At 44.0% G+C, this 13300-nt stretch overlaps 1 protein-coding gene across 1 annotated transcript in view; it reads right to left on the bottom strand.

Annotated features, from left to right (window-relative positions):
• TBC1D15 (TBC1 domain family member 15) overlaps positions 1-13300 on the bottom strand; it is a 186881-nt gene that overhangs the window by 23733 nt on the left and 149848 nt on the right. The window contains exons 10-11 of the mRNA XM_073620035.1: positions 11681-11775; positions 8434-8550 (exon numbers count right to left, since the gene is read on the bottom strand). Of these exons, the coding sequence (XP_073476136.1) occupies positions 8434-8550; positions 11681-11775 (212 nt within the window). The remainder of the gene's footprint in view (positions 1-8433; positions 8551-11680; positions 11776-13300) is intronic.

Consider the following 13300-nt stretch of genomic DNA (forward strand, 5'->3'; position numbering starts at 1 on the left):
GCTCCTGTATTGTAGTGATTGAGTGGCTGGGCATCAGCTGCTGTAAAATTTTGATACCAGGATGATGCCTGCACCTGTATAACCACTGAAAGCCCAGGATATCATAGGACTTCCAACCAGGTGAAGTGGATAATATGCACTTATGCTGCACCCAGTCTTATTCGAATTGCTCAGTCCTGTTTAAACAAAAAGGCCATTCACGCTCTTAATGTACCCCTACTGCAGTCACCCAAAAGCAGGGAGGTTGTACAACCATCCCTCACCTCTAGAGTATACACCTGCCAAGAAAACAATATCCTTAAATTAGTACACTTTGCAGACTTTCTAACTTTAGCATTGTGAAAATGTTTCCAAGTTAACTTCAGCTGTTCTTTATACAATATGAAACTGAGATTACAAAATCCAAACTGTACATAAATTGTGATCTGCCATGTGGGACCAATAAACAACTTTCAACTTTGGTCACCAGAGGTGCATTAAACACATCTGTTTTGGGGGAGATTTACTAAAACTGGAGCTTGCAAACTCTGGTGCAGCTCTACATCAAAACCAATCAGCTTCCAGGTTCTTTGTCAAAGTTTAATTGTTAAAAGCTGATTGGCTACCACGCACAGCTGAACCAGATTCTGAGTGCTCCAGCTTTAGTTAATTTCCCCCGTTGTGTGTTAGGCCCGGTTGATACTGGTGCAACATGTGATCCGACTTGTGAGAGCACAAGTCGCATGACATGTCAAATTCAATGTTTCCCTATGTGAGCCGTCTTAACTGATCCAACACTCCAACTTTAGAAAAAGTTCCTGCAGTACTTTGGTCCGACTTTGATACAACTTCAATGCCATACAGTGTAAAAAGTCACATTAAATCAGATCAAAGTTGGACTGAAGTTGTAGGACAAAGTCGGACTGAAGTGTAGGACAAAGTCGGACTGAAGTTGTAGGACAAAGTCGGACTGAAGTTGTAGGACAAAGTCGGACTGAAGTTGTAGGACAAAGTCGGACTGAAGTTGTAGGACAAAGTCGGACTGAAGTTGTAGGACAAAGTCGGACTGAAGTTGTAGGACAAAGTCGGACTGAAGTTGTAGGACAAAGTCGGACTGAAGTTGTAGGACAAAGTCGGACTGAAGTTGTAGGACAAAGTCGGACTGAAGTTGTAGGACAAAGTCGGACTGAAGTTGTAGGACAAAAGTCGGACTGAAGTTGTAGGACAAAGTCGGACTGAAGTTGTAGGACAAAGTCGGACTGAAGTTGTAGGACAAAGTCGGACTGAAGTTGTAGGACAAAGTCGGACTGAAGTTGTAGGACAAAGTCGGACTGAAGTTGTAGGACAAAGTCGGACTGAAGTTGTAGGACAAAGTCGGACTGAAGTTGTAGGACAAAGTCGGACTGAAGTTGTAGGACAAAGTCGAACTGAAGTTGTAGGACAAAGTCGGACTGAAGTTGTAGGACAAAGTCGGACTGAAGTTGTAGGACAAAGTCGGACTGAAGTTGTAGGACAAAGTCGGACTGAAGTTGTAGGACAAAGTCGGACTGAAGTTGTAGGACAAAGTCGGACAGGAAGTCACGTGACTTTCATCTCGGAGCAGTGTAAACCTGGGCTTAAAGTAGAACTATAGGCAAAACTCCCCCCCTCTACCCATTTTGGATAGCGCAGGGGAGAGTTATAACCCTGTCATATTTTTTTCGCCATGTGTGTCCCATTGCAGAGATTTCCCATCACTTCCTGCCCCATAGCTAAACAGGAAGTGAGAAGAAAGCCCTACAAATTAAGGGAATTCCTTGGGGACCCCCAGGTCACCAGAACCAGTGTCCCCATTGTAAGATGTCCCTTTTATTTATTTTCTGGGGACAACCCAAAATTTGGGATTTTCTTTTACTTTCAATGACAATGGTAAACAGGACAAATAGAGGGTGAATCTTGCTATTGGAGGCGCAGACAGCAATATTATTTGACAAGTGTTCTAAACTACCTCCACTCTGTCCAAGCCAAAAAAAACAAGGTTTTGCCTTTAGTTATACTTTATTGTGTGTTGTGTTACGACAGCCCATTTATTAGAATGGGCTTCCAAATGCACCACAATGAACCAAAAATCATGCCGGCAGGATTTTCTGCAGCGTGCTGCAACACAAAGCATTGTTCTACAACGCGAGTGCATTGAAAGGGTGCGCTGGGATGCCATACAGGGTGAATGGCAATGCACACTGGTGTGGACAGGCCCTTAAACCTATGGGGCCATAGCTCTACACCTTAACCACTGGGTGGGGGTTAGTGCAGTTTACCTTATTAGGTTGGGTTACTGAAAAATTAGGAAAAATTGTTCACCTCAATATCAAAGTAAATTTTTGGGGTAAATCATAGGGTGCCAGCGGCAATTTTATGTACATTAAAAATAAAGCAGACTGCGTGTTATTCACCCTAATCGGAAAATATTAGCATGCCTATTATGGTGTATTCACATGTGGGAATGCACCTCTCTCTGCAATCAGCTGCAAGAACCCCAATATTAGCTGTGAGTAGGCAACCTTATTGAAAGCAATGGGAAGTTGTGGGCTCTCGCGGCTATTCACAGACTACAGTAGGTGACCGCGATATTGTGTCAATCTCGCCGCACTTCTCGGCGAGATTTGACACCTACGAGCCCCGTCGCAGGGGCCAGCGCCGAGATGGCTCACTCATCGCGAAAGGAAAACTTTGTTTTCCTTCCGCGATGAGTGACAGGCAGTGCTGACAGCTGTCTGGTATGAATCCTGAGGCGGGAACACCGCGCCAAATTTTAAATGAAAAAACCGGCATGGGTTCCCCCCTCGGGGGCATACCAGGCCCTTAGGTCTGGCATAGATTGTAAGGGGAACCCCCTATGCCGAAAAATCGGCGTGGGGGTCCCCCCCAAATCCATACCAGACCCTTATCCGAGCACGCAGCCCGGCCGGCCAGGAAAGGGGGTGGGGACGAGCGAGCGCCCCCCCCCCTCCTGAGCCGTACCAGGCCGCATGCCCTCAACATGGGGGGGTGGGTGCCTTGGGGGAGGGGGGCGCCCTGCGGCCCCCCCACCCCAAAGCACCTTGTCCCCATGTTGATGAGGACAAGGGCCTCTTCCCGACAACCCTGGCCGTTGGTTGTCGGGGTCTGCGGGCGGGGGGCTTATCGGAATCCGGGAGCCCCCCTTAATAAGGGGGCCCCCAGATCCCGGCCCCCCACCCTGTGTGAATGAGTTTGGGGTACATGGTACCCCTACCCATTCACCTAGGGAAAAGTGTCAATGTAAAAAAAAACACACTACACAGGTTTTAAGAATAATTTATTAGTCAGCTCCGGGGGTCTTCTTCCGACTTCGGGGGGTCCCCTTCCGACTTCTCCCGGTGTTCGGCCTCTTCTCCCGGTGTTCGGCCTCTTCTCCCGGCCCCACCGCTATCTTCTTCCAGCTCTATTGCCAGCGAGGGGCCCGGTCTGCTGCCGCTGTCTTGTCGCCGCTGTCTCGCCGCCGCTGTCTCGCCGCCGCTGTCTTGCCGCTTCTTCTCTTCTTTTCTTCTTCCCCGATGTTGACACGACGCTCTCTCCGACTCGAATGCTGTGTGCGAGCTGCGGAGCCATTTATATAGGCGGTAACCCCGCCCCCTTACGACGTCATGGTCCCAGCATGCGCAGGGACTCTGGGGTCACGCCCCCTTATGACGCCAGAGTCCCTGCGCATGCTGGGACCATGACGTCGTAAGGGGGCGGGGTTACCGCCTATATAAATGGCTCCGCAGCTCGCACACAGCATTCGAGTCGGAGAGAGCGTCGTGTCAACATCGGGGAAGAAGAAAAGAAGAGAAGAAGCGGCAAGACAGCGGCGGCGAGACAGCGGCGGCGAGACAGCGGCGACAAGACAGCGGCAGCAGACCGGGCCCCTCGCTGGCAATAGAGCTGGAAGAAGATAGCGGTGGGGCCCGGGAGAAGAGGCCGAACACCGGGAGAAGAGGCCGAACACCGGGAGAAGTCGGAAGGGGACCCCCCGAAGTCGGAAGAAGACCCCCGGAGCTGACTAATAAATTATTCTTAAAACCTGTGTAGTGTGTTTTTTTTTACATTGACACTTTTCCCTAGGTGAATGGGTAGGGGTACCATGTACCCCAAACTCATTCACACAGGGTGGGGGGCCGGGATCTGGGGGCCCCCTTATTAAGGGGGGCTCCCGGATTCCGATAAGCCCCCCGCCCGCAGACCCCGACAACCAACGGCCAGGGTTGTCGGGAAGAGGCCCTTGTCCTCATCAACATGGGGACAAGGTGCTTTGGGGTGGGGGGGCCGCAGGGCGCCCCCCTCCCCCAAGGCACCCACCCCCCCATGTTGAGGGCATGCGGCCTGGTACGGCTCAGGAGGGGGGGGGGCCGCTCGCTCGTCCCCACCCCCTTTCCTGGCCGGCCGGGCTGCGTGCTCGGATAAGGGTCTGGTATGGATTTGGGGGGGACCCCCACGCCGATTTTTCGGCATAGGGGGTTCCCCTTACAATCCATGCCAGACCTAAGGGCCTGGTATGCCTCCGAGGGGGGAACCCACGCCGGTTTTTTCATTTAAAATTTGGCGCGGTGTTCCCGCCTCAGGATTCATACCAGACAGCTGTCAGCGCTGCCTGTCACTCATCGCGGAAGGAAAACAAAGTTTTCCTTTCCCGATGAGCGAGCCAGCGCGACATTCACAGTACCCTGTCGCCGAGAACCAGCGCGATGGTATCGCGCTGGAAACACAATCTCGCGGTCAGGTACTGTATCTGTGTCCAAGGCTGATCACTCGCATGTGATCGCTGCATGAGTAATTACATGTGACTGGGTGTAATTGGCTGCAAGAGCCGGAAACCTCCCATTGCTTTCAATAGGACTGCTCATTGCCGCTAATCACGAGAAGCCCTGATGGTGCTCTCACAGCTGATCAGAGACAGAGTGCAATTGCAAGTGTGAGGGTGGTGGACATAATTGCATGTCTTTTTGTCTATTCTTGTTACCGCCTTGCCTCTTCACCTTGCCCAATCAGAGAACACTTTGTGATTCATTATAAAGATACACAGCAATCTCTGAATGGCGCCCGTGCTGAGGGCAACCTCCTGTGTTCATAAAGGCAGCAGGGCACTCACTCAGCATTGGAACCTGTTAGCTAGTGAAAATACATTTCCAGCCTCTAGAGGGATCCCACAGGTATGCTACATGCATAGTTACATAGGACTAAGCTGGACCGATGTATGTATGCATGCATCAGCAACGACCAATGATGGGGGTTTTAAAATAACACTCACCGCCAATGGCTATATGATTGTTTGGGGGGTTAAAATGCCACTGACCACCAATGTTTTGGGAGGAGGGAATGGTGTTAAACTGCTGCCCACCAATGACTGGGGATTTGGGAGGGGGGGTTAAGATGCTACTGACCACCATTAAGTCCAAATACATTTTTCAAAAATAATTTTTAAAGCAACACTGCTCCCTTGCATAATTGCAAATGCGCATGTGGGTCTTGCACGCATATGTAAACAGTGATTGCACCACACGTGAGGTATTGCCATAAACGTCAGTGTGAGAGCAATAATTCTAGGACCAGAGCTTAACTATTAACTGGTAACCTATAAAAGCCTTTAGAGCCTTTGGGTACTGTCATTTGTCGCTATTTCCTGGGCATGCAAAATTTTAAATCTTGAGATGTTTGGTATCCATTTACTTGGCGCAACAAAAGAATTTTTATTTTACCAAAAATAGTATTCCATTGGGGTTGATTTACTAAAACTAGACAGTGCAAAAATCTGGTGCAGTTCTGCATAGAAACCAGCTTTGAGATTTTTCTTTTTTTTTTGGTCAAAGCTTAATTGAACAAACTGAAATTAGCAGCTGATTGGCTACCAGCTACGATGCAGAGCTACACCAAATTTTGCACTCTCCAGTTTTAGTATATCAACCCCTTTGTAAGGGCACGAAAATATATTTACAGTAAGAGTATTTTTTTCTGAAAATTTGCGTTTGATAAATGCTGCATAAATATAGGGTGACATAAAAAAATGCAACAGCCACCATTTTATTCTCCAGAGCCTCTGCTTTCAGAAAATATATAATATTTTGGAGTTCCAAGTACCTTTTTAGCTGATTTTAAAATGAAAAAATGGTCAAAATTGACCCGGACAGCAAGTGGTTAAAGTGCCACTGACCACGAATGATTGTAGTATTGTTTATTGTTTTTGGTTTTTTTTGGGGGGGGGGGGGGGGGGTAAAGTGTTTTGGATCTATCCATGACATGTAGCCATTTCGCAGAATGCAATTTCAACCTTTTAACTTTTCATCCTTTCAACTTTCTTCCACCAATAACAAAAGCCAAGCACACCTTTATTTATTTTTTAAATACCTCAGTACCAGCATGTTTCCTAATATCCAAGAATCTGTGACCATCTTGGGTGTCCACTTTCCAAAAAGGGGTCATTATGGGGATGTTCATAGTGTCTTGACATTTTTATTTGATAAATAACAGAAACATTCTTTTTTCAAAATATGATTTTTTTTTTTTATATAGTAAAAAATAAAAACAAAAAGCAGCGATTATTAAATACCACCTAAAGAAAGAAAGCTTTCCGGATTTATAATAAGATCATAATACAAGATAAGGTCACAACCCAATATATGTATCTCCTTTCTATCTATACTCCTGGGCTTGTTTAAAGCCATTTGTGAGGATCTATTATGACACATAATTACAGCCATCAGAACTGGCGCAAACCGATCTGCCCACCTATGTCTGAGAGGGTCTATGAAATAAGAGATCTACACTCCATTGAACAGATGATACACGTTAAAGAGAAACCTCTCAAGAGATTCCTGGTCCCTTGGTTCCAATGGAATATTTCTGTACATCCGATGCTTTTCTACAATACTTATAAGGAGTAGTTCCCCCATCCCTGCCTCTGACCAGCCCCACCACCCTGGGAACGGAGCAATAAATTACCATTTCTCCTCTTTACCCTACTTTCCCACAAATAGAGCTTTCTTTTGGTGGTATATGATCACCTCTGCATTTTTTATTTTTATGCATTATATAAAAAAAAAAAACAAAAAAAAAACCTATATTTTTACTTTCTGCTATAAAACACAGCCAATAAAAAAAAAAAAAAAAAAAAAAAAAAAATCAAATTTCTTTATAAATTTAGGCCAATATGTATTCTGCTACATATTTTTGGTAAAATAAACTCCCAATAAGCATATACTGATAGGTTCGTGCAAAAGTTAGAGCATCGACAAACTATGGGATATTTTTATTTAATTTTTTACTAGTTATGGCGGAGATCGGCGACTTATAGCAGCAGACATTCAGACACTGACACTTTTTGGGCACCAGTGACATGAAAACAGTGATCAGTGTTAAAAAAAATATGCACGATCACTGTACTAATGATGCTGGCTGGAAAGGGGGTTAACATCAGGGGCAATCAAAGGGTGAACTGTGTGCTAAGCCTGTGTTTTACTACAGTGTGGGATGTGCTTTTACTAGGGGAAGACATGGATCCATGTCCCTGCTTTACAGCGACACAGGATCCAGGTCTTCCCTCCTGTCAGAATTAAAGCATCAAATCTGCGGTACCCGCTGATTGGCTCTCGTTGTGTATAATCACAGTGGGAGCGAGCAGCCGACGGTGCGCATTCGTGCCAGCTACCTGAAAGTGCAGGATCACGTACGTACGTACATACATACATACACATATATATATATATATATATATATATATATATATATACGTGATCCTGCGTACAGCTGCACACTGTAGCATTAAAACTGCTAAAGGGCCATCAGCAAGTGGTTAATAAAAAAAGGTTATACATCAGGAAAGAAAGCCCTGTTAATAAATGGGTTAATTGATTGAACAATTGTCAAACTATCATAGCACTGAAAACTGAAAAAATGATCTGGACAGAAAGAGAGTGCAACATGCTGGGCCTGAAGAAGTTAAAAAGGCACCGAGCAATGCGTCACGTTATGTAACCCATATCATACTCAGTATTCATCTTTTAATGCATGGACTGAAATGAATGAAAGGTAAGATCGGATTGGTAGCTTCAGGTTATTGCACACTGAACATCATCATTGCTCTTTCGTACCAGTCTGAATGTGGTATTACAAAGGAAAACAAATGTCACATCCTAGTCCCCAGAGATGTATTCTTACAATAGTGTAAAACATGTGTTGGCATATTGAGATGATTGCAGATCCTGAAGAAAGGCCTAACATTTTTTCAGTATGTCTTCACTGTTGTGTCAGATAAAAAAAAAAAAAAAAACACTTCTCTCAGCTCTTCAAAATAAAACTCAAGCTTTTTGACATTCAAGGGATATGGGAAAAGAGTTGCATTTTTTTTTTTCTAGCTCAGAGAAAGTTATACTAATTAAAGCTAAAAACGTTTCCTCAGTAGAAATTGGAAGATGCACTTACCAAGATCAAAATTGTACATACAATATGTCATCAAAATGTCATGAAGTAAAATTAATCCAGGATTATCTTGGCCTTCATAAAACGTGTTTGTTCGGTCTGTGCGGTTCACATCTTTCTCTAGCATGATGGATAAAGAAAATGACATTAAATATTTAAGAGAGGAATGGCTAATTTACAACAAAGCCATATCTGGTGTGCACAGAGTGTTTGGCATACTTCTGTCGGAGAGCTTAGAATGACAGCTCCTCATAATGAATGCCAGGGAGGAATGCATTACAGGGCACTTCAGATCATTCAAAGGGCAGCGCTACATTAAGCTGATTTATATTTCACATTAACCGAATACATCTTTATGTAACGATGCTGATTTTTAGTCTGAGGATTTCTGCATCTTTAACCAACCTGCAAAGGCTCAATGTGAAAACACGAAACTGTGCTGACATAGAAAACATTATACAGAACATGGAAACATTATGCAGAACATGTTCTCCATACAACTAGAATTTTACATATCAACACAAAATAATTACCATGTGCAATCTAAATTTCAATGGAAAAGGCACATCTTTTAAAAAAAAAAAAAAAAAAAAAAAAACATAAAAAAAACCAAAACACAATACAGCAGTAATCAGAGCCTGTGGTTTTGATCCCTAATGCAGGACAGAGAAAAAGAAACACGATCGGCTGCTACGGCAAAAAATCCAAGCTTTATATGCTCCAGTCAGCCCCATATCGTTCAGAAAACTGGACTGAAGGCATGGGAGGGACAACAAAGACTGCCCTCTACTGATCGCTCACTGAATGACTAAATGTTTAAAACCATTTTGGCATGCATCTCTGACTATGGTAAACAAGTCAGGAATTGAATTGATCAGTACATCTGATAAAGGCACACCCCACTGCACTTAAACAGTTAAAGAAAACCAGCAAAGTGCCTTATGGGGCTTAACCAGAAGATCAAGAACTACAGGAAAAAAAGACTGTGCTGCAGAGCCTAGCACTTAGAGGACCTTCACCCTACAGGGTATGTTATGCTGCCCTACTTCCTACTCCTTCTCTTAAAAATGGACATTGTTAAGAAAAAAAAAGTAATTTATTTGTGTTGCAAAGCATCACTTCTGCGTTTTCTGCCTAGGCAAGAACTTCTTCCAGCCCCCTGCACATACATGGGTATGTCCCAGGGCCTGAGTAAGCCTGCCAAACATTTGCGCGTATGCATCAGGTTCCCCAGTCAACTGCGCAATTCAGGGGGTTTCCCGCACGCACACACAAAGATGCTACAAGGGAAGTCTGAGACCTTTGTCTGAGCCAGACCTTCCCTGTCTCAGCACATGCACAGATGTGCCGAAGGGCACTGCCAGGACATGAAGGCCAGGCACAGCCCATGGGCATATCTCTGCATGCGCCATAATGGTTACACCTTAGACAGGAGCAAAACCACTTGGGAGGCAGACTGATGTTCCACTTTATAGGTGCATCTGCATTTACATTTTTCCCATAGTTCCCCTGCAAAGTCTGACAAATACCAGTTTATCCTACCAGTACTACCCTGTGCATCTTCCTATGATGCTGCTGCACTATTCCTAAATCAAGAGCAGTATTGTCACCCTCATGTAGGCTGTGCGCAGGCCTAACTGCAGTGGGATTAAAAGATATTGCAGGGGGTGTGGCTACAGCATTGGCTCTCTTATGTCACAATCCTGTAGCCTGTCAATTAGTAGGCCACACCTATCCCCGCCCACTGCTTTCTGGATTAGCAGCACTGTCTCTGTTGCTAAAATCCTGCCACTGTAAGCTGCAGTGCCTGGAAAGAGGGGCATGTGAATCTCAAATGGAGGCTGACCCAGAGAAAGAAATTATGATTTTTCACTTTACTAGGTTGTATAACATAGTAACTAGATCTGGGACCAGTTTATCCTTTAGGTGTACTTTAAAGAGCACCTGTCACTTGGCAGCATATAAACTGCAGCTTAGTATTTGATTTATGAACAGGTGATGCAGAGTCAGTTGATAGAGGGCTATAGCCTGCTATCAGCTGACAGTGAAGCGCTGCGCCAGGCTCTGGAAGGATATGGACAATATTGTCGGGATCCAGCCTACTGCCTGACAGTTGGCTCCGCCATTCAGCACTGGGCTGAGAGCCTGAGCTAGTCGTGCCTGCTCTCCCCCCTGCTTAGTGCTCCAATGAGTGCTGGAGGAGCAGCGCGGAGAGCGGTGACTGACAGTCACAAGCTGACAGAGAACTGATTAATCAGCGGTCATGTAATCACTCACTTCTCCGTTTTAGAGTTGGTGTGGGAAAGCAGCAGCATCATTCAGATGCTGCAGCATAGAGGCGAGCATGAATGTTTTTTTTTTTTACATCCCAGACTTCTCCTTTAGGCTGGGTTCACACTATTGTTAATTGGATGCAGGTTTCTCCATATCCAATTCGCATGACAGGAGAGTGTGACCGACTCTCAATGGAGCTGGTTCACACATCCCTGGGGCGGCCGCAGAGCACACAGCAGAAGAGTCCTGTGCGTCTTTGACTCCCTTTCAGGTCCGAATTCAGCCAAAAATTCTGACCTAATTCTGACCTGAATTGGTGACGCACCAGACCCCCTGCTGTGCCGCACAGTGTGAACCCAGCCTTAAGCTAGGTTCACATCTGTGCATTTGCAGAAAGGTACCACAATCCATTTAACATTATTTCCTATGGGTCCCGTTTACATCTATGCAGCTTCCAGAAGTGCGTTTTTGGAAAACGTGCAGGGACTTTGTTTACATGTAGCATGATGTGTTTATGGCTGTACAGACTTCAAAGCAACCGCATAAAAAAATGCATCAGAACACATGTGGATGTGTTTTTGATGCATTTTTGGAAGGGTTTCATGTTCAACTAGTCTCCTCCTACAAAAACCTCACAGAAGCATGAAAACGTATCAAACGCACCACAAAAAGGCATCAACCACAATAAAAAAAAAAAAAAAAAAGCATAAAAAAAAAAACTGTGACAAATTTTTCAGTGTTTAACATACTAACGTGTTTAACGTTTAGATCTTTTTGATGAAAAAAATAAATAAAAATAGTGTTTTGCTCATCAGTGAATATTACACAGACCAACCTACAAAAACAGGGAATAAAAGGTGCCCTATTTGGCTTACATAAAAAAAAGTTGGGGGGGGGGGGGGGTAAGCAACACCCCTTAACACATTCTAATGTAACTGCAAGCTTAGCAGTGCAACGCATTCCTTTCTCAACATACCTATTAAACTCCTGTAGTCTCTTAGTCTTGAATTGCGCTTTTCTTGTTCTTCACTGACCGACTTCCACTGGAGTTTCATTCGAAAATACTCGTCTCTGAATAAAAGAATTAGGGGGATACCAATTACAATAGCTATTGAAAAACGCCCCGGCCAAGGCAATCTAGCTATAACAATTCCAAAATAAGTTTGCTCAGGTAAAGAATCCCACATTAGGTCTTAATACATTTATGGAAAATAAATTGTATTATCAGTTTACACTGTTCTCTCTGTGAAGAAAAGGAAATAAAACATTAGACAATGCCGTGAAATGGCACTTTAATTACCATGTAGAAGTGAGCGCTAATAAAAATGTCAAGAGAAAAAGATTACTCCCCACCTTTGTTATACAGCGCAATGTAGGGAAAAAAAGGTTAATCGAATTAAGGGAGAAACTGGAGGTTTTATTCTACTTTAAATGACTTTCTCCCTTCTCCTATCTGATCGCTGTGTCCAGAGCTGAATAAAACTATTTAATGTAATGAGCCATAAATGTAGAAAAGGTCTGTCTATCCACAAGCTGAGAAATATACATGCTTCGGATGTGAAGGCAATGCCTGAATAGTCCTTTTCATTTTCTGAATAGAGCTGATAAGCCTAAACTTGGCTCGAGAATATAGGACAATGAGTATTTTGAAGTAAAATCTGCAGAACGGGGAACCTAGCTTGTTATATAAAGTTGATGCGCACGTACATTATCCATTTAATTAAAAAAAAAAAAATAGACAATTGTGACAAAGTGCCTCCTGGTGGTCAAAATGAAAAACTGCCAGATGATAATCAAATTTAAAGCTACACTGGTTCAAGCTCAATAATTCAGCAAACGAGATCTCTGTGATGCTCTGAACAGCGCTGTGTGGCATCTCAGACAACAGATTTGTAAAGCAATAGATTATTGTGTATAAATATGTGCCTAAACTGTAGTTACACTGCCAAATGTGGAATTTTACCACGTCCCAAAACAATGAACTCATCAGTTAGGCAAAATGCATACCGATAACAATTTTTTTTATGAACGCCCATTTTAGTTCCTTATTCTTTTATATAAAAACTAAAAGATCCTTTCACATGGACTTTCTGATCAGGTTTGTCTTCAACACTGACAGGCGGACGTAAATGGAAGCGTGTCTATTTACATCCATTCACCTCTGAGTCCGACTAGGCCAAAAAAATAAAAATAAGTTTTTACAGAGCTAATCATGACAGATTAGAGGTAACCTGATATAAACAGACACAGTTCTCCTCTCTGAGGCACAGATTTGGGGGGGGGGGGGGGGGGGGGAGTGTTAAAACACTGAGCAAAGTTTTTGGAGAACCCGATCAATTAAATAAAAACACATACATATATACACACAAAATATCTCACAAAAGTGAGTACACCTCCCACATTTTTGAAAATATTTTATTATATCTTTTCATGTCACAACACTGAAGAAATGACACTGTAAATTTTCTGTCCCCGCAAAATAACTCAACACACGGCCATTAATGTCTAAACCGCTGGCAACAAAAGTGAGTACACCCCTAAGTGAAAATGTCCAAATTGGGCCCAATTAGCCATTTTCCCTCCCCAGTGTCATGGG

Source organism: Aquarana catesbeiana, linkage group LG03 (genome assembly GCF_042186555.1).
Source record: "Aquarana catesbeiana isolate 2022-GZ linkage group LG03, ASM4218655v1, whole genome shotgun sequence".
Taxonomy (NCBI): Eukaryota; Metazoa; Chordata; class Amphibia; order Anura; family Ranidae; genus Aquarana; species Aquarana catesbeiana.